The sequence below is a fragment of the Bos grunniens genome, chromosome 2 (assembly GCF_055505025.1).
Source record: "Bos grunniens cultivar Pamir isolate PY7600 chromosome 2, Bosgru_T2T1.0, whole genome shotgun sequence".
NCBI lineage: Eukaryota > Metazoa > Chordata > Mammalia > Artiodactyla > Bovidae > Bos > Bos grunniens.
In genome coordinates, this window is record NC_141166.1 from 4,204,079 (window position 1) to 4,224,256 (window position 20,178).

The 20,178-nt window shown below is 46.4% G+C and overlaps 1 protein-coding gene across 4 annotated transcripts in view; it reads left to right on the plus strand.

The window, feature by feature from the left end:
• Positions 1–230: 230 nt before the first annotated feature.
• Positions 231–20,178, plus strand: part of OTUD3 (OTU deubiquitinase 3) — a 33,731-nt gene continuing 13,783 nt past the window's right edge. For 2 of the 4 annotated variants that reach the window (XR_015150168.1, XM_086364866.1), the window contains exons 1-3: positions 231–600; positions 8,694–8,842; positions 13,853–13,965. Coding sequence is in view for 3 of the 4 variants with exons in the window: in XM_086364866.1 (XP_086220992.1) it covers positions 380–600; positions 8,694–8,842; positions 13,853–13,965 (483 nt within the window). In the remaining variant the exon portion in view is untranslated. Of the gene's footprint in view, positions 601–664; positions 803–8,693; positions 8,843–13,852; positions 13,966–20,178 lie in introns of those variants that run through there. The other 2 variants (XM_086364885.1, XM_086364874.1) reach the window with 2 other exon arrangements.

Genomic DNA, 20,178 nt, shown 5'->3' on the forward strand with positions numbered 1-20,178 from the left:
CATCGGCTTTGGAACCTTTCCCTGTTCTCTCCGGTCCCAGCGGCGCCGCAGTTAGGAGGTCTGCTCACCGCTAGGGGGAGGAGCGGCGCAAACAGACACGGGGAGAGCCCCTCTAGCTCTCGCCGACGAGCTCTCTATGGCGCTTGTCAGCCCCGCCAGGCCGAGTTGGGGGGGGGGGGGTCCCGCCACGTGACCGAGGTGCCTCTCCCTCCCCCCACCCCCCCGCCCCCGCCCTCAGGCCGGCGCAGGCGCGGTGGTCGCGTCGCCGTCGCCGGGCTCCGTAGCCCGCGCCGCTTCTCCTCCTTCGGCCCCTGAGGCGGCCGCCCCGGCGGTGCTGCGGCTCTTCCTCCTGCGGCTGCGGGCCGCGGGGGCCGAGGCCATGTCCCGGAAGCAGGCCGCCAAGGGCCGGCCGGGCAGCGGCAGCCGCAAAGCCGAGGCCGAGCGCAAGCGGGACGAGCGGGCGGCGCGCCGGGCCCTGGCCAAGGAGCGGCGGAACCGGCCGGAGTCCGGCGGCGGCGGGGCCTGCGAGGAGGAGTTCGTCAGCTTCGCCAACCAGCTGCAGGCCCTGGGGCTGAAGCTGCGGGAGGTGCCGGGGGACGGGTGAGGCGGGCCCGGGAGCGCGGGGCCGGGGGGCGGCGCCGCGGTTCGCGCCGGGGCTTGACCGTCGCGTGCGTCGGCGGAGCGCGGGACGCCCGCGAGCCGAGCCCGCCAGGCGCCTCGTCCTGGCGAGCTGTGGGTCCTGACAGAAGGTCTCCCTTAGATCGGTGGCCGGGAAGCACCCCCTCCCCCCAGCAAAAATAAGGTGACTCTTAAGCCGAGACCTGAGGGAATGAGACGGAGCCAGTCAGAGAGCAGGGCCGTACGAAGAGCTGTCCTGTCACAATGACGGTCAGACAGACGCAGGGAGGTGTAAGCCCCACTTGACAGGACGCTCGGACTCCTTTGAGCCCTTACTGTTGGGTACTGCCCTCCTGCCACACTCGGGAAATTGGGCCTGCGAGGCCCTGTCGTTTGCTAAGTTGAAGGCAGCTTCTCTTGATTCTTCCTTGCATGGACTTCAGTTTCTCCTCTGTAACCAGTGGCGCTTACTCAGGGTTGCTTGGGGGATTTAGACAGGAATCTAAGTCCAGCTTTGTAGGTCCAGCTTTTTGAAAGGACACGGGGTAAACAGATGGGATAGTAGGAGGGAGAGAATGGATGATGGGAAGGAAAAATGACCCCAGGAAGAGAGATATGGATCCAGGAGTGTGGAGGAAAGAAGAAAAAGGGAAGGGAGAGGGGAGGAGATCAGTTAGCATCCCCATTGTGGGGGTAGGTAAACGGGAGTCTGGTTGCAGGAGTGTGGCACTGTGGAAGAGGCAGTATTAATAACAGCCTGGCTATTGTTTCTTCCTTCATCTGGGGGCTCAGCTAGGCGAAGAGGCAAGAAAGATGAAGCTGAAGACCGTATAGAATTGCCTTAGCCTTAATCGTGGAAGAGGAGCAGGAAAATGTTTTTTGGATTACATTATGTTGCACCTTATTAATCAAGACTGTTTATGACCTGGCCTTAATTTACCTTTCCCAGTTTTCCTACATGGAGAAGGCGATGGCACCCCACTCCAGTACTCTTGCCTGGAAAATCCCATGGATGGAGGAGCCTGGTGGGCTGCAGTCCATGGGGTCGAGAAGAGTCGGACACGACTGAGCGACTTCACTTTCGTTTCTCACTTTCATGCATCGGAGAACGAAATGGCAACCCACTCCAGTGTTCTTGCCTGGAGAATCCCAGGGATGGGGGAGCCTGGAGGGCTGCCGTCTCTGGGGTTGCACAGAGTCGGACACGACTGAAGCGACTTAGCAGCAGCAGCAGCAGTTTTCTTACATATGTGCAGTGTTTTAGGCCGATTGGATTTAGAGCTTGATTGCAATTTATTCGCCACCACCTAACACACTGCCTGGTACATTAAAGGCATTCACTGCATTTTTGTTGAATAAATGATGATAAGAATATCATAGAGGAAGGCTACCTAGGCCCTTAGCAGGGCCCCTCAAAGAGGTGTTTTCTTAGTGGAGTTGCTACAGTTCAAAGGTTGCTTTGCTGGGTCTTGCTTTTAGCCTAATAGCTTGATTTTTGTCAAATATAGTTTATTAAATATTCTGGGCACTAGCCACTCATAAGCACAAGACATTGGTATATAAACCGAAGTACTAGTTGAATTTGGTGGGTCTGAGCTGGTGTCTGACTCTTCCTTACAAATGATTGGATTGCTTGTGTCTGCTATACTGGGGATGGTATTCCCACTGTCAGTGTGTCCAGGAAACTGACATACTCAACAGGTTGCTTATGAGCAGGAATTGCGGCACAGGGAGTTGTAAGATCTTGAGGGAGTTTTCATAATGCTGTGGGAAACTTTGGGAGTACTGCTTCTGCTCCCCTGCCCCTGAAGAGAGCATATTTCTTTAGTTAATTCGGCAAGCGTTGGTTGAGGAACGTGCTGGGAATACATTGCCTAGTAAGAGAGAGAGAGGACAGCAGGTCTCAGACATTCTGGTCTTAGGATCCCTTTGCCCTCTTTGGAATGAATGAGGACTCCAAAGAGCTTTGGCTTATGTGGATTACGGTTATCAGTGTTTACTATATGAGAAAGTAAAATAGAGTAAAAGCATGGTATGCAAACACATTATATTAGCTTTCAGAGTGATAGCATCAGATATCGTATATCAAGTAGCCTCTAGAAAACTCCAGTGTACACTTGTGAGAGAAGTAGAGTGAAAAGGATAACTGACATTGGTTGCGGAGTCAGAACTCTGAAAAGGCCTCAGAGACACCCTCCCTTCCCAAACTGGGCCGTACTCTAAGAATGAATGGTATAAATACTTAAAATACAAGTTGACATATTCTTTACAGTGACTGATTACAGCATACTATCGAGAAGAAAGCGGCCAGCACTCCCTGAAGTGGCCAGGGAGGCCACATCCATTCAGCACACGTTCATCGCAACCTGCCCTGCGCTAGATGCCTCTCAGAGAAGGCCATGCTCAGGCTGGGTCATGAAGGCCAATAGAAATACGCCAGGAGAGCGTTCTGGACTGAGGAGTAATATGTGTAAAGGCACAGGAGCGCTTTATTTTTGAGAGATCTGCAAAGTGTTGAGTATGACAAGGCCGGAGGCCAGCTTGACTGCAGTGCTCACGTCTCTCCCTTCTGACGAGCCTGTTCTTTGGACAGTGTTAGGTCAAATGATAATGGTAATTCCTCCTCTGTGGGCTCCATGAAGCGAACCCCTTTCCGTTCACAAGTTCTTCCCATGGGTGCCATGCAGTGGGCTGTTTAGTCCTCTTTAGTATTACCCACTCCAGTACTCCTGCCTGGAAAATCCCATGGACGGAGGAGCCTGGTGCGCTGCAGTCCATGGGGTCGCTAAGAGTCAGACACGACTGAGCGACTTCACTTTCACTTTTCACTTTCATGCGTTGGAGAAGGAAATGGCAGCCCACTCCAGTGTTCTTGCCTGGAGAGTCCCAGGGACGGGGGAGCCTGGTGGCTGCCGTCTGTGGGGTCGCACAGAGTCAGACACGACTGAAGCGACTTAGCAGCAGCAGCATTGTCAGTTTTGGATATGGTGAAGACAGGCTTTATCACCGTGCAGTGGGTGGTGCTTCCTGTGTTTGTTCGGGTTAGTAGATATCAATGGATTATTTTGTTTGTTGATATTTCTTGAGTACTCTTGGTGAAATATGAAGTTAGGTAATGAAAAAATAATCAAGTCTGCACTCTTCTGACTTTCCATTCTGGTCTGATAAGAATATTGAATAGCCCGAGATAGCATCTCGCTATATAAATGTATTCATTGTTGGCAGTGTGGCATTTGTAGCGTGCTAGAACCTTTGGGTGCTTGGGAATAAACCAGCTGGTGTTCTGTAATGTAGCCTGCATGTGGGCTGGACCAGTGTGGCATAGGTTAATCAGGGAGCCGCTTATGGGGTGTTGTGATGCTTCGTGGGCCACCTTCATATTTATTGTGTTGTCTGCAGGGTGGCCCCACATAAATTGGATTCAGTTTCAAAACAGGAAATATTTTAACCTTGATGTGGTTCTTAAAAACATGATTGAATGTAGCATGAACAGAATCTAATTGGATTAGGCAGTACAATAGTAACATTTCTCTGAACTCGATCCGGTTGTGTCTTCCTAAATGTAGCCTCAAATTACAGGACTAACTAGTAGTGTTCTAATATTAAAGCATTAAAGAATCATTAATTTTAGCTACTTATTTCTGTCTCAGACAAGTTGTTTTATTTTTAAAGTTTTACCTTGTTTTTATAATTGTAGGATTTTAGTGACAGAAAGGTATCTACAATACCCATTAGTTCCTACATCACATATATAGCAACCTCATCTTTTGAGTCTTGCTCAGTGGTTTTCCACCTTGGTGGCACAATAGAATCACTTGGGGAGCTCTGGAAAAAAATACAGTGAGTGGGCTCTGCCCCAGATCAGCCACACCAGAATCTCAGGCAGTGGGGCCTGGTTGTGAATAATTGAAAAAAAAAAAGTCCACATGTGATTCTCAAGTGCAGTTTTATTGAGAACTGCTGATTTAGAGTCTAGACCCTAGTGCTGCTCAAACTTCAGCATAAAACAGAATCACCTGGAGGGCTAATTAAATCCTCAGTGAGACTAGATTGCTGGATCCCAACCCCAGAGAGTTTGACTCAGCGGGCCTGGGGCGGAGGGCTCCGAATTTTCATTTTGAACAAGTTCTCAGGTGATGATCAAGTTGCTAGTCAGAGATCACACTTTTGAGAGTCAGTGATTGAGCCCATTGCTGCCTGATCGAAATCAGAACCACATGTATAATTTGAAAATTTTTCAGGAGCCATATTAAAAACGTAAAATGAAAAGATGAAATTAATTTTAGTATATGCGGCAAGCCACTGTGTCTAAAATGTCATTTCAGCATATAGTCAATGTAACAAATTTTAATGAGATACTTTACATTTTAAAAAAAGTGTTCAGAATCCAGTATTCAACACTGAATTTGGATTAACCACGTTTCAAGTGGTTAGTAATCACCTGTGGACAGTGGCAACCGTCTTGTATAGCACATAAGTGGACAGTTCCTGAGGCTTGACAATAGAAATGTACAGAGTCCTTAGTCTGTGCAGTCTGTCTGTATAAAACTAACACAGAGTCGCCTTTTGTTTGTCTTTGTCTCTGTAGCTTCCTTGTTTTGGTTTTAGTTTTATTGCACAAGGATAACATCCCTTTCACCATGACAGACAGTTGGAGGCAGCTTTCATGTCCCCTGGAGCCTTCTGGCTGAAGGTCACCAGGTTTAAAGCCACATCACCTCACTTGAACATACCTTAAAATGTGCTGATCATAATTATATCTAGTACTCTAGCAGTGGTCTGACCTCAAAAGTGAAAGTCACTCAATCGTGTCCAACTTTTTGCGACCCCATAGACTATACAGTCCATGAAATTCTTCAGGCCGGAATACTGAAGTGGGTAGCCATTCCCTTTTCCAAGGGATCTTCCCAACCCAGGGATTGAACCCAGGTCTCCCGCATTGCAGGCGGATTCTTTACCAGCTGAGCCACCCTGGAAGCCCAAGAATACTGGAGTGGGTAGCCTATCCTTTCTCCAGCGGATCTTCCTGACCCAGGAAGTGGACGGGGGTTTCCTGCATTGGAGGTGGATTCTTTACCAGCTGAGCTACAAGGGAACAAAACCTGACCCGCCACCCATTTTTCTGCATATTGTACTATTACTGCACCCTGTGTGTGTTTTAAGTCGCTTCAGTCGTGTCCAACCCTTCGACCCTATAGACTGTAGCCTGCCAGGCTCCTCTGTCCTTGGGCTTCTCCAGGCAGGAATGCTGGAGTGGGCTGCCATTGCCTTCTCCAGGGGCTCCTCCCAGCTCAGGGATGGAACCCAGGGCCCCTCTGTCTCCTGCATTGGCAGGCAGGTTCTTCACCACTGATGCCACTTGGGAAGCCCTACTGCACCCTAAGAGCCCGTTAGTTATGTTCATGTCTGTGTTGCAATATTGTCTCGCGCTAAATTGTTGAGCCCCCAAAGCCCTTGGATGCTACTTGTGTGATTGATGACTTGTGTCTGTGTATCTGTAGGGATGGTGACATGGTTCTGAAGTGGGGAGGACAGCGGCTGGAAATGCTTTTGGCTGTCCCATTGGCAGGAGAGCAGTGGCAGTGGCGCTCGCGGCCTCTAGTCGGTCGAGGCCGGAGATGCTGCTGAACACCTTCCGGCGCGTGGGACAAGGGACTGTCAGAAGACCGGCAGTGTGAGGGCGGAGAGGCGCTGCTCTAGCGTAGTAGGTGAGGGCGTGGACCCGGAAGACAGCGGGGTCTCCTGAAGGCCCTCGGGCACTGGCCGCACTGTTCTCCTGAGGGTGGTGCGTGCTCTTCCTGGACTCCCTAAGGGAACCCTGGTCATTTGTAGCGTGTGTTCACATTTCCTGTGTCATTGCCTTATAACTTAGGAAAGGAAGTGATCATCTGTCTTGATTTTTCATTTTGACTATTTTTAGTGAGCTCGAGGAAAGTTTTTTTAAATACAGAAAAGTATATTTAACATTTTAGGTACTCCCAGCTACCCAGGGGTAACTTCACTAACATTTTGGTGCCTGGCATTGAGTCCTGGATGCACCACCTACTGATTTTGTGACCTTGGGCACTTTACCGTCGGGGGTAGTGATTGTGCCTGTCTCATAGAGTTAATTGTAAGGACTGAATGCTTTTAGTGCGTGGGAAGTGCCTGGAACAGCCCCTGGCACGCTGTCAGAGCTGCGTAAGTGGTGGTTTCCGTGCTTTTTCCCGCGTACATCTGTGCGTGTCTCTGCATCTGTGTACGTGGTATGCAGATGAGCGTGTTGAGCTTATGCAGTGTACACAGTTTTATACCTGCTTTTTGACTTGTGTGTGGAATATTCGCCCGTTACTGAAAGTTCTTAGAAGACATGTTACTTTCTGTAGAACACCATGAATTTTGAGATATCAAGTGTAAAATAACTTCATATGTAATTTTTTGCCAAATCGCACCTCTTAAATGGAGTTCAGGAATAAACTAGTGGTAGCAGTTGGTATCGGAGAAGGCGATGGCCCCACCCCAGTGCTCTCGCCTGGAGAATCCCACGGGCGGGGGCGCCTGGTGGGCTGCGGTCCACGGGGTCGCTAGGAGTCGGGCACGGCTGAGCGACTTCACTTTCACTTTTCACTTTCCTGCATTGGAGAGGAAATGGCAACCCACTCCAATGTTCTTGCCTGGAGAATCCCAGGGACAGAGGAGCCAGGTGGGCTGCCGTCTATGGGGTCACACAGAGTGCGACTTAGCAGCAGCAGCGGCAGTTGGTAAAGGTTTAAGAAAAGTTTGAGAGGGAAGCTTAAAATGGAGAACATGTTGTCCACTGGCTTCCTTTTTTACCCCTGTGGTGGAAAAAAGACCACCATTGTTAGATTTGAGCAACAGACCCCTCATTCTAGTGTATAGGACTGTTACGTTCTAGTCCCTTCTAGAATGTTGCCCCAGATAGATGCAGAGTTTCTTGGATTCTTTTGTTTATAGAATCTGTTGCCTTTTAAATCTCCCTTCTTACCTCCCCCCCCCCCAAAAAAAGTATAAATCCTTATACGTTTGACGAGATTCCTGCCTCTCCAACTTTCTGTTGAAAACTCACTTTTCTAAGTTGAAAATAAAAAAAACCTCCGTCACCAAACACTTAGGTCTAAAGCCGTTTGAGAAGTGATGAGTTTATTTTTGGGATTAGAATGTCATAGATTTTCATTTGGAAGAGTGAACAGTTTGATGTGAAAGTGGGCAACTGTTTGGCTTCCGAACGGCTCTTGCCTTAGTTTTGAGGATGCCAGATTGTGTTCCAGTCTCTGTGTATCTGGGCTCTGTGTTTGTGATATAGTTTGGAATTTTAGAAGCCGTTAAGGGGTGTGAAAATAAACTCTTAAGATTTATTACCAGCATTTTAACTTTAGGAAGAAAGCAAAAGGAAAACTAGGAGAATTTTCATCTGGCAGAAGTAGAAACATCACTGTGGCTCCTCGAGTAAGAGGAGAGGCGCCAGGGAGGGAGAGTGTCGCTGTGAGCTTGCCTGTGGGCGGCCCCAGTGCTCTCCCTCCCAAGCCTTTCTCCACTGTGTCCTCAGGACTCAGAACAGGGTGGGACGTGTGATTGCTTCTATTGGGAGCTTGACAGAGTGCTGTGTTTTTGATAGTTGTTGATTAGTTAGCTGTGCAGCCATAGTGGAAGGGCTTTCGAAAAAGAGGTAGTAGATACGATTTACCATTTTGGAAGGAGATCTGAGCGTCATAGATAGCCCTTAGATGTGGAGTGGCCATAGTGTCTGGACCCTGTCTTCAGGTGGTTAGTAAATCACCAACTCCACTTGAAGCAGTGGAGGCTCAGAGAAGTTCAGCATCTTTCCCGAGTCAGCCAGCTCGCAAGTGGGGAGTAGACTCTTGTTTGTTGCCTCTCAAAAGGTAATGTGGTTGAATATCTTCCCTGGTGCTCCCCTGCCCCGGCATCTGGGAAGAATCCTGGGCAGCCAGAGGGTTGAAGCGTTCTCTCTTCTCTGTATGAAAGATTACCTTGGATGGCCTGCCATGAAGCATCATTGTTTGAGATGAACTAAGCTCATTTTTAAAAGGTCTTGACCAGCATTTTTGTTTTGATAGCAATTGCCTCTTCAGAGCTCTTGGTGATCAGTTGGAAGGACACTCACGAAATCATGTCAAGCACCGACAGGAGACAGTGGACTACATGATAAAGCAGCGGGAAGATTTTGAACCCTTTGTAGAAGATGACATTCCTTTTGAGAAACATGGTAGGTTCACCGTGGGACACTGGATCCTCCAGGAGTAACGCATTGGGCAATTAAATCCGTTAGCATCCCTGAGCCTCCCAGCTAGGGGTTTGATTACATAAATTATGGCATTTTTTATTCAAAAAATATTTGTTTGTCTGCTCTGTAACAGGCAGCATGTTAGGCAGTTAAGAATCAGTACGTTTAGATGTGGGTGCCATTGATAAAAATGATGATAATTAACTAGAAAAGTGACTTTATTTGGGGTGGAGGGGAAGGGAGAAGGGGGAAGCAGGTTATAAAACAGTGTGTTTAGATTGATCCTATTTTTAAAAAAAGTTTTATTTATTTTTGGCTGTGCCTTGTCTTCGTTGCTGCACACGGGCTTTCTCCGGTTTCAGTGCGGGGCTACTCTTCACTGCAGTGCGTGGCTTTCTCACTGCAGGGGCTTCTCTCGTTGCGGAGCGCAGGCTCTGGATGCACAGGCTTCAGTAGCTGCAGCATGCAGGCTCGTGGTTGCGGCTCGAGGGCTTTGGAGTGCAGGCTCAGTAATTGTGGTGCACGGACTTAGTTGCCCCGCAGTATGTGGGATCTTCCCAGAGAGGGATTGAACCTCTGTCCCCTGCAGTGGCAGGTGGATTCCCATCTACTGCGCCACTCCGCATTCCAAGATTGACCCTATTTTTAAAAGGTGTGTTTATACAAAACACACTAGGGAAGGTCTGTAGTTGGTGTCTGACTCTCTGAAACCCCATGGACTGCAGCACGCCAGGCTTCCCTGCCTTTCACTACTTCCAGAGCTTACTCACACTCATGTCCATTGAGTCGGTGATGCCCTCCAACCATCTCATCCTCTGTCGTCCCCTTCTCCTGCTTTCCATCTTTCCTAGCATCAGGGTCTTTTCCAGTGAGTTGGCTCTTTGTATCAGGTAGCCAAAGTATTGGAGCTTCAGCATCAGTCCTTCCAATGAATATTCAGGGTTGATTTCCTTTAGGTTTGACTGGTTTGATTTTGTAGTTCAAGGGTCTCTCAAGAGTCTTCTCCAGCACCACAGTTTGAAAGCCTCAGTTCTTTGGTGCTCAGCCTTCTTTATGGTCCAACTCTCACATTCATACATGACTACTGGGAAAACCATAGCTTTGACTATAAGGACCTTTGTTGGCAAAGGGATGTCTTTGCTTTTTAATATGCTGTCTACATTTGTCATAGTTTTTCTTCTAGGAAGCAAGTGTCTTTGTATTTCATGGCTGCAGTTTCATGGCTTAATTTCATGGCTGCAGTCACCACCTACAGTGATATTGAGCCCAGAAAAATAAAATCTGTCACTATTTCCTCTTTCCTACCCTTCTATTTGCCTCAGAATAATGGGACTGGTTGCCATGATCTTAGTTTTTTGAATGTTGAGTTTTAAGCCAGGTTTTTCAGTCTCTTCTTTCACCCTCATCAAGAGCTTCTTTAGTTCCTCTTTGCTTTCTGCCATTAGAGTGATATCATCTGCAAGTCTGGAAAGATGCTAACAGTTTATGGTTGTTAGTTATGTTTTATAACTCTTGGCTCCAGTTATTTATCAGAAACCACTCTCTGTCTTTCAAGAACTTCTATTGAGGGGAAATAATAGGACCTAATTTCTAGGGGGTTTTAGTAAAGAGTAAACTAGATTATGCAATTAAAATAAGTTCTTAGTAAGTGCCAGCCATCTGAGGATCCTGGGACTATTGAGTATTTAAATTATCTTCTGTAGATTTTCTGATTTTTAAGTGATTATGAATTACTTTTATAATCAGAAAAACCAGTAAGGTCATTTTAATTTCTCCCCCAAACCCAAAGACAATCTGATTTCTCTGAGGCAAGTCAGGGATTTAAATTAGTACTTTAATAGGCTCAAATCTAGTAAGAAAATACTTACGAGTTTTAAGCTTTGATTCTGACAATTATTTACTGAGACTGCTGTGCTAGGTGCTAATATATTTATGTGTTACAAATAGCATTTTCATCGCAGGGCTCATAGTCTTATCTGTCTCAGGAAAGAGAATCATTCTGTGTTTTGGAGCGCTGACTCTGGGAACCAGTCAGGAGTGGGTGGGGGAGAGACTGCGAAGGGGCTGAGGTGGAGGGCTCTGCACGTTGGTGAAGGGGTGAGCACGTTCCCCCAGGGCTCTTCCTGGGGATGATGAGTGGGTCCAGGCCAGCCCCCAGTGTGGCAGTGTAGTTGACAGGCCTCCCTGGAGGTGGCAGAGACAGAGATGATTTTGAAGTTGTGCTTGAGGAATGGCTAGGGTAGCTGTGCTTTAATAAATTAAAAGGCAGCAGGAGGAACACATTTGAGCAGGAAGCTTTTCTCATTCATCACTGGGAAAGCACTCATTCATTAGGCACAAGCAGCAAGAGAGACACAGCAGCGAAACTCCACTGAGTAGTTTATTCTAGTCCCTGAGTTCTCACGGTCCTCTTCCTGGATCATTTTTTGTCTGGCAGGCACCAGTTAATTAGGTGGTCACCAGTTTATAGATTAAATATGGATATATGGAGCAAGTTTTGTTGTTTAATGATATATGAAATGAGTTGAGTCATTGACTCAATAAATATTTTATGTGAAGAGAATCTTTAGTTTGTGACTTGGAGTTCTGCTTTGGCCCTCTTCAGTGAAGACCATGCGGCAGGTTTAGGGGGTGGAGGACCTTAGATGCACAGGTGCTGTGTCTTGGTTTGAGTATCACAGGGTAGTGGCTCTGATTGCCATAGCAGACAGAAGTGAAACCTGGAATCTGCACGTTCTCCTTGTGTGTCAGTGGAAGCCTGGACTTGCTACGTTTCCTGCTCGTGTAGTTATGTGTTTTTAATGTCTACCTGTTACACTGTGAGATTCTTGAGGGCAGGAACTGTGTCTGTTCCCCACTGTGGCAATGGCTGGCACATTCCACACTCATATTTGTTGATGGAATTGAATGACTCACTTAACTCTTCAGGACCTGGTTATCCTTGCCTCTGACTGTGTCTTTTCTCTGGTCTATGGCTTTGGAGAATCAGCATCATCTTTTCCCTAACTAAACAGATACCCACCAGAAACCTGCATGTTCCTAATGCCTTCTCATACTGCTCACTTGTGAAGTCTTGTCACTTTTCCTGTAGTGTGTTTCCCTCATTTCTGCCGCCTCACAGAACCAGGCCTCTGACCATTTGCTGTGGATTGCTCTCACTGCCTCCTGACCCTTTCACTTTGCTTTCCGTGTGGAAGCCAGAGAGGTGATCAGACATACATTAAATAGGTCTTCCCCCGTCTAACACTTGTAGGCAGCTCCCCATTGACCTCTAGAACCTTCCAGCTCTTTAGCCTTTATGATGTGTGATTTTCTTGTTCCCCTACCCTCTTGCCATTTCCCAGTATATTTTCTTGCTCCCCCGCCCTGCCATCTCAGCATTCTAAGTTCCTGCCAGTACTGTGCAGTCCGTAAACTCATTGTGTTCTCTTTCTTGCTTCTGCTTGGAACACCATCCATTCCTCTTCTGTTTGTCTTTTACGTGCCCTTTGGGAAGCATTGTAGTTGTCTCAGCTGAGAAGCTTATCTGGTACACCTCCCCACCCCTCCCCACTGTTCACACTGGCTTATGTTCCCCACGTGGAGTTAGCCAAGCTGCAAGGTTTGAAGACACAGTCTTAAGACTGACTTCTGACACCAGCTGCAAATTTGTGGTTTCTCAGAACCATTCTCAGGTTTGATGGTTTGCTAGAAGGAATCACAGAGCTCACTGAAGTCTGTTATACTCACAGTTATATAGTGTATTACAAGGAAAAGATCCAGGTCAAATTAGCCAAAGGGTAGAATCGTTAGAGAAGACTCTTGAGAGTCCCTTGGACTGCAAGGAGATCCAACCAGTCCATCCTAAAGGAGATCAGTCCTGGGTGTTCTTTGGAAGGACTGATACTGAAGCTGAAACTCCAATACTTTGGCCACCTGATGCGAAGAGCTGACTTATTTGAAAAGACCCTGATGCTGGGAAAGATTGAAGGCAGGAGGAGAAGGGGACGACAGAGGATGAGATGGTTGGATGGCATCACCGACTCAATGGACATGGGTTTGGGTGGACTCTGGGAGTTGGTGATGGACAGGGAGGCCTGGCGTGCTGTGGTTCATGGGGTTGCAAAGAGTCGGACCCGACTGAGTGACTGAACTGAGAATCTTGGAAGGTTATACAAGGGTAAAATATCGGAAGGTTACACAGTACACAGTACTGTCAACCAGGGAACCTCACCCAAACATCAGTGTCCGGAATTTTTATTAGGCTGTCATCATGTAGATGTTATTGATTGATTGCCTAAGTGGTTGAAGTCATTCTCTAGTCCCTGAGGTCTTCCTAGTGTGACTTGACCAGAGAGGTCCTCCGAAAGTCACCTCATGCATAAACTTAGCATAAACAGTTAAATGTGGCTGAAGGGCCCACTGTGGATAATAGAGACACCCCTGTCACTTGGGAAATGCCAAGGTTTTAGAGGTTCTCTCCCAGGAGCCAGGGGCAAAGGTCAGACTTCTCTGTGTAAGGCCAGATGCTTTACTTCGTGTTTCTTTCCTGAAGCTCCTGCATATCACAGTGTCTGTTTTCTTGTTTGTCCCCCACTGGTTGTAAACTCCTTGAGGGCAAATTGTGACAGGCTGTATAACAGAGTGGCCAAGAGCCAAGATCTTGGAGTCAGGATGCCTGGGGTAGAACTCAGCTCTGCTGTGTACTGACTTGTGACCGTGGACACAGTTACAAACTGCCCTCTGCTTCAGTTTCCTCACCTGTAAGACGGTGTGCATGGTAGTACCTCTTTCACTTCTCTCAGAGGGCCGTTTTGAGGGTTCAAAGTGATTTATGAGATAGAGAACGAACTGTGAACGTGCAGACTGCCAGACTCTGACAAAGCCACTGGACTTTGCTGGGCATATACCCCGATTTCTCAGTTGTGGAACTAAACAAATACCAAAGCGTGTTTGCATTTGGGTTTTTCCATTATAAAGACTTTGTTTTTCTTTCCTATTTCCTTCATACAGTGGCCAGTTTGGCAAAGCCTGGAACATTTGCTGGCAATGATGCAATTGTAGCCTTTGCAAGAAATCATCAGTTGAATGTGGTGATTCATCAACTTAATGCCCCTTTGTGGCAGGTAGGTCATCTATTGAGGAATTTATGTTAAGCCTTTATTTAAAAATTATCGTTGGGGATATCCTAAGATAATGGGGCTTGACTGATAATATTGAACTATGCAGGGTAGCTTGGACTGTGAACCTCACCAAGCTTGTGGTGGCTTGGAATTAAACCCTGCATTACCAATGGAGGCTGAAGTATAATTCAGAGACTTAAAATGCCAGAAATACTACTAACTAACTAACTAACTAACTAAATACTACTAACTAACAGTTAATTGGGTGATTTGGGGCAGAGAGCCTAATGTGGAAATAGCATAGATAATTTTATAAAAATCTCTGGATGAGAATTCAGAGGATTTGCATGCAGATTCTAGTGTGAATATACCTGTTCCATGTGTATGTTTTTGTTTTTTAGATGCAGAGAAACAAAGACCAAATTGACTATAATAAAGTGTTGCTAAAAAAGAACTTTTGAACAACAAAATCTCACGGCCTGGGGCGTCAGGCTCTGTGTCTGTGCTCTCCCCAGCTAGCTGTAGCATTCTGGTAGTGTTTCTGCAGCAAGTAGGATTTCACAAGTGTTCAGTTTGCGCTGTGGGATGGCAGAGCATGATGTTGAGCCGCTTAGGCCTCCCTTCCCCTCCTCATACCCCTTCGTTGGTATTCTAAGTTACCCTTTGTGTTCTAAATTAACCTGATCTCCCAAACAATCCGTCAAACCAAACATTCTGGAGCGTGGAAGTCAAAGGTCGGGATGAAAGTGTGCACAGACCACCCCTGCTCGCCTTCCTTGCACTTGTCACCCTGTGGCTCAGCTCCTGGAGACCGGCCAGGCGGTTCCCACCAGACTCCTCCCTCCCCTTCTCTACTGCTTCCCCAGTTCTAGCTTTGTTTACATTAGAAAGTAAAACATAATGATTATAGAACAATTTGAAAATTCAGAAAAGCCCATAAAGGCAAATAAAAATCACCCACACTTCCTAGAGATAATTGCTGTTAACATTTTAGTGTGTATCCATGTTATTCACACACACTCTTAAATATACAAACATTCGTATGTGACTGGGAAGAGACATACCACAGTGCCACAGTTTAAGAACTGGCTCAGGGGTAAAGAATATGCCTGCACCGCAGGAGCTCCAGGAGACTGGTTCTGTCCCTCGGTCGCGAAGGTCCCTGGAGGAGGAAATGGCAGCGCACTCCAGTACTGTTGCCTGGGAAATCCTGTGGACAGAGGAGCCTGACGGCTACAGTCCATGGAGTTGGACAGAGTCGGACACGACTGAGCGACTGAGCATGCACACACACATAGATACATCCGTATGTATATATCTACACACAGTATATATCCCTATATATCATATTACAAAGGTAGCAATGCCCTTTCTTCCCTCATTGTTTTCCTGTGAAAAGTGAAAGTTTTAGTTGCTCAGTCATGGCTGACTCTTTGGGACCCCATGGACTGTAGCCCGTCAGGCTTCTCTGTCCAAGGGATTCTCCAGGCAAGAATAGTGGGGTGGGTTGCCATTTCCTTCTCCAAGGGTACTTCCCAACCCAGGGATCAAACCTGTGTCTCCTGCATTGCAGGCAAATTCTTTTTTGTCTGAGCCACCAGGGAATCCCATTTTCCTGTACCACCTGCATATATATTCCTTTGTAAATTGCTTATTCCTTTGCTTAGCTTTTGCTCTTTAAAAATAAAGTCAATTATAGATACATAATTTACATATATCAAAATTCACCCTTCTCTGGTGTATAGTTTGTGTTTGGACATAGTCATGTAAATGCTACCATTACCTCAGTTCAGTTCAGTCACTCAGTCGTGTCCTACTCTTTGTGACACCATGAACCGCAGCATGCCAGGCCTCCCTGTCAATCACCAACGCCCGGAGTTCACCCAAATTCATGTCCATTGAGTTGGTGATGCCACTCAACCATCTCATCCTCTGTCATCCCCTTCTCCTCCTGCCCTCAATCTTTCCCAGCATCAGGGTCTTTTCAAATGAGTCAGCTCTTCACATCAAGTGGCCAAAGTATTGGAGTTTCAGCTTCAACATCAGTCCTTCCAATGAACATCAGGACTGATCTTTAGGATGGACTGGTTGGATCTCCTTGCAGTCCAAGGGATTCTCAAGAGTCTTCTCCAATACCACAGTTCAAAAGCATCAATTCTTCAGTGCTCAGCTTTCTTTATAGTCCAACTCTCACATCCATACATGACTCCTGGAAAAACCATAGCCTTGACTAGACAGACCTTTGTTGACAAAGTAACAGCTCTGCTTTTTAATGTTCTGTCTAGGTTGGTCATAACTTTCCTTCCAAGCAGAAAGCGTCTTTTAATTTCATGGCTGCAATCACCATCTGCGGTGATTTTGAAGCCCCAAAAAATAAAGTCAGCCACTGTTTCCCGATCTATTTGCTATGCAGTGATGGGACCAGATGCCATGATCTTAGTTTTCTGAATGTTGAGCTTTAAGCCAACTTTGTCACTCTCCTCTTTCACTTTCATCAAGAGGCTTTTTAGTTCCTCTTCACTTTCTGCCATAAGGGTGGTGTCATCTGCATATCTGAGGTGATTTATATTTCTCCTGGCAATCTTGATTCCAGCTTGTGTTTCTTCCAGTCCAGCGTTTCTCATGATGTACTCTGCATATAAGTTAAATAAGCAGGGTGACAATATACAGCCTTGACGTATTCCTTTTCCTATTTGGAACCAGTCTGTTGTTCCATGTCCAGTTCTAACTCTTGCTTCCTGACCTGCATCCAGGTTTCTCAAGAGACAGGTCAGGTGATCTGGTATTCCTATCTCTTTCAGAATTTTCCACAGTTTGTTGTGATCCACACAGTCAAAGGCTTTGGCACAGTTAATAAAGCGGAGATAGATGTTTTTCTGCAACTCTCTTGCTTTTTGGATGATCCAGCGGATGTTGGCAATTTGATCTCTGGTTCCTCTGCCTTTTCTAGAACCAGCTTGAACATCTGGAAGTTCACAGTTCATATATTGCTGCAGCCATGCTTGGAGAATTTTGAGCATTACTTTACTAGCGTGTGAGATGAGTGCAATTGTGTGGTAGTTTGAGCATTCTTTGGCATTGCCTTTGGGATTGGAATGAAAACTGACCTTTCCCAGTCCTGTGGCCACTGCTGAGTTTTCCAAATTGGCTGGCTTATTGAGTGCAGCACTCTCACAGCATCATCTTTCAGGATTTGAAATAGCTCAACTGAAATTCCATCCCCTCCACTAGCTTTGTTCGCAGTGATGCTTCCTAAGGCCCACTTGACCCCGTATTCCAGGATGTCTGCTACCTGCGTATAGAATATTCCCACTGCCCCAAAAAGTACCTCATGCTTCTTTGTAGTCACTAGCCCCTTCTCCTCTTCCCCAGATTCTTGGAACCACTAATCTCATTTGCCTCTTGTAGTTTTGCCTTTGGTTTTCCCTGGTAGCTCAGCTGGTAAAGAATCTGCCTGTAATTCAGGAGACCCTGGTTTGATTCCTGGGTCTGGAAGATCCCCTGGAGAAGGGATAGGCAACCCACTCCAGTATTCTTGGGCTTCCCCAGTGGCTTGGACAGTAAAGAATCCACCTGCAATGTGGGAGTCCTGGGCTTGATCCCTGGGTTGGGAAGATCTGCTGGAGGAGGGCATGGCAGCCCACTCCAGTATTCTCGTCTGGAGAATACTCAGGAGAGGGAACCTGGCGGGCTATAGTCCATGGTGTTGCAGAGCTGGACACGACTGAGCAACTAAGCACAGCACAGCACGGTTTTGCCTTTTCAGAGTGTCATATAAATGGAAATATATCACTTTTTGTGTCTGGCATAATGTCCTCCTAACAATCGCACTACAACAGGATCAAGTAGCTACTGACTAGACGGGTGAGGACTCTTACTTTACAGGGACACGGCGAGCCGGAGGAAACGGTATCCGCGTGTGCTGTTTGCTCTGGGGCAGTGTCGTCGCGCGTCCTCCCAGGAGAGCCGTTGTGTTACTGAGGCGCGCTCTTCCTCAGGATGTCTTTGAGTCAGGAAGACTGGTTACCTCCTTCATTGTCCCAGTTCTGTACTGCTTAGCAGAAGTCATCAAAAGCATTTGAATATACAGCATAACAATCCTATTCTTGAAGGAGTATACTCTGTGCCAACTTAGTAACTACAGCTTGCCTATTGCTCCATCAATAGCTTTTTTAAAGTTTCTTAATTTTCTAGGTAGTTGTGGAAGATATTTTTCAGTTAGACTTTTTTTTTTCCCTCTTAAATCCATGTATTTCTGTAGTGTTCCCTTTTATGAATTGCTTAACAGTCAAAGTGTGTGTTTTCAAAATAAATACATTTTCTGTATACTGTAATTATCCACTAGGTTTCCCCCATCACCCCCTACCCCAGTGAAGCATCTTATAAAATTTGAGAGTTAAAACTGAATTAGCTTTTATATTAATAATGAGGAGGTTTATACTCAGCCTACTATTTTTTTTTTTTTTGGCTGCAGATAGAATATATGCTTCTGTAAACAGTATAGACACATATAAGTATAGACATGTATAGAAAGTGAACGTCCTCTGTGAGCTCCCTCACCTTGAGCAGCACAGTTAACACTTTGGTGACTGGTGCTCAAGTTATTTTTTCCTCTGGATAATACATACATAGTGTGTTGTTATTATTTAAATATGTAAGTGCTGTAGGGATGACATCACTCACAGATTCTGATTGGCTAATTTCCTTCCCAGTAGTCTTCCTGGGAGATGAGCGGTGCTCTCTGTATTTTCTATGTGTCAAAACCAGACTCTATGCCCTTTGAGACCTAGATACTCTACCTGGAGAAAACTGCTGTGATTCTGAATGCTAGACCTGTGTGGTTCCTGTTTGTTTCATGGTTTTGCTATGTTTTTAGACCACAGATCAGATCAGATCAGTCGCTCAGTCATGTCCGACTCTTTGCGACCCCGTGAATCACAGCATGCCAGGCCTCTCTGTCCGTCACCAACTCCCGGAGTTCACCCAGACTCACGTCCATCGAGTCAGTGATGCCATCCAGCCATCTCATCCTCTGTCGTCCCATTCTCCTCCTGCCCCCAATCCCTCCCATCATCAGAGTCTTTTCCAATAAGTCAACTCTTCGCATGAGGTGGCCAAAATACTGGAGTTTCAGCTTCAGCATCATTCCTTCCAAAGAAATCCCAGGGCTAATCTCCTTCAGAATGGACTGGTTGGATCTTGCAGTCCAAGGGACTCTCAAGAGTCTTCTCCAAACCACAGTTCAAAAGCATCAATTCTTTGGCACTCAGCCTTCTTCACAGTCCAACTCTCACATCCATACATGACCACAGGAAAAACCATAGCCTTGACTAGACGAATCTTTGTTGGCAAAGTAATGTCTCTGCTTTTGAATATACTATCTAGGTTGGTCATAACTTTCCTTCCAAGGAGTAAGCATCTTTTAATTTCATGCTGCAGTCACCATCTGTAGTGATTTTGGAGCCCAGAAAAATAAAGTCTGACACTGTTTCCACTGTTTCCCCATCTATTTCCCATGAAGTGATGGGATACTATTTAATAATAATGTCTTAGCTGCCTATGACTTCGTGCAAAGATAAGGAGGTGCTGATATTCGGGGGATTTAACAGACAGTCTCAGCCTTCTAAAGGACAGGTTGAGGATTACTCTGGAGCCTCTGTGGAGATGGTGGTTTGGGGGAAATGCCTAGGCTGCATCTCAGGGCGTGTGTTTCGCATGACTCCTGGGAGCGCTGTTCTGGCCAGGTTGTGCTCCAGGGGCGCAGTCACACAGAACACTGTGAGAGCAGCACCTCTGGGGTGTGCAGTGCAGGAGTGCTGCTCAGCTGTACGTGGTTTTGTTTTGAAATGGACATAGATGGGACATTTGTGTGTTTCTCAGTATGTGTTTGATGAAGAATGCTGTTTTTATTTTAAAGACAGGGTAGATTTTCTGTGAAGCCTAAGTATGAGGTCTTTCAATTTTATGGCCCCCTTTCAAGGTCTTGGGAAGGGTGATAGCAATTTTATATATTTTTTTCATCAAAGAGGGCCCCCAGTTTTCTGAGATGCAAGGCTCACAAATCTGCATCCTGAGCATTTGAGGGGCTGAGGGGTCCTGATGCTCCTGAAACTTAGACTTACTTAACTTTGTGGTAAATTTGCCCACTTACTTAACTTTGTGGTAAATTTGTTTTTGAACATGCCTTTTCAAATGGCTTTATTTCTACTTAGTTGC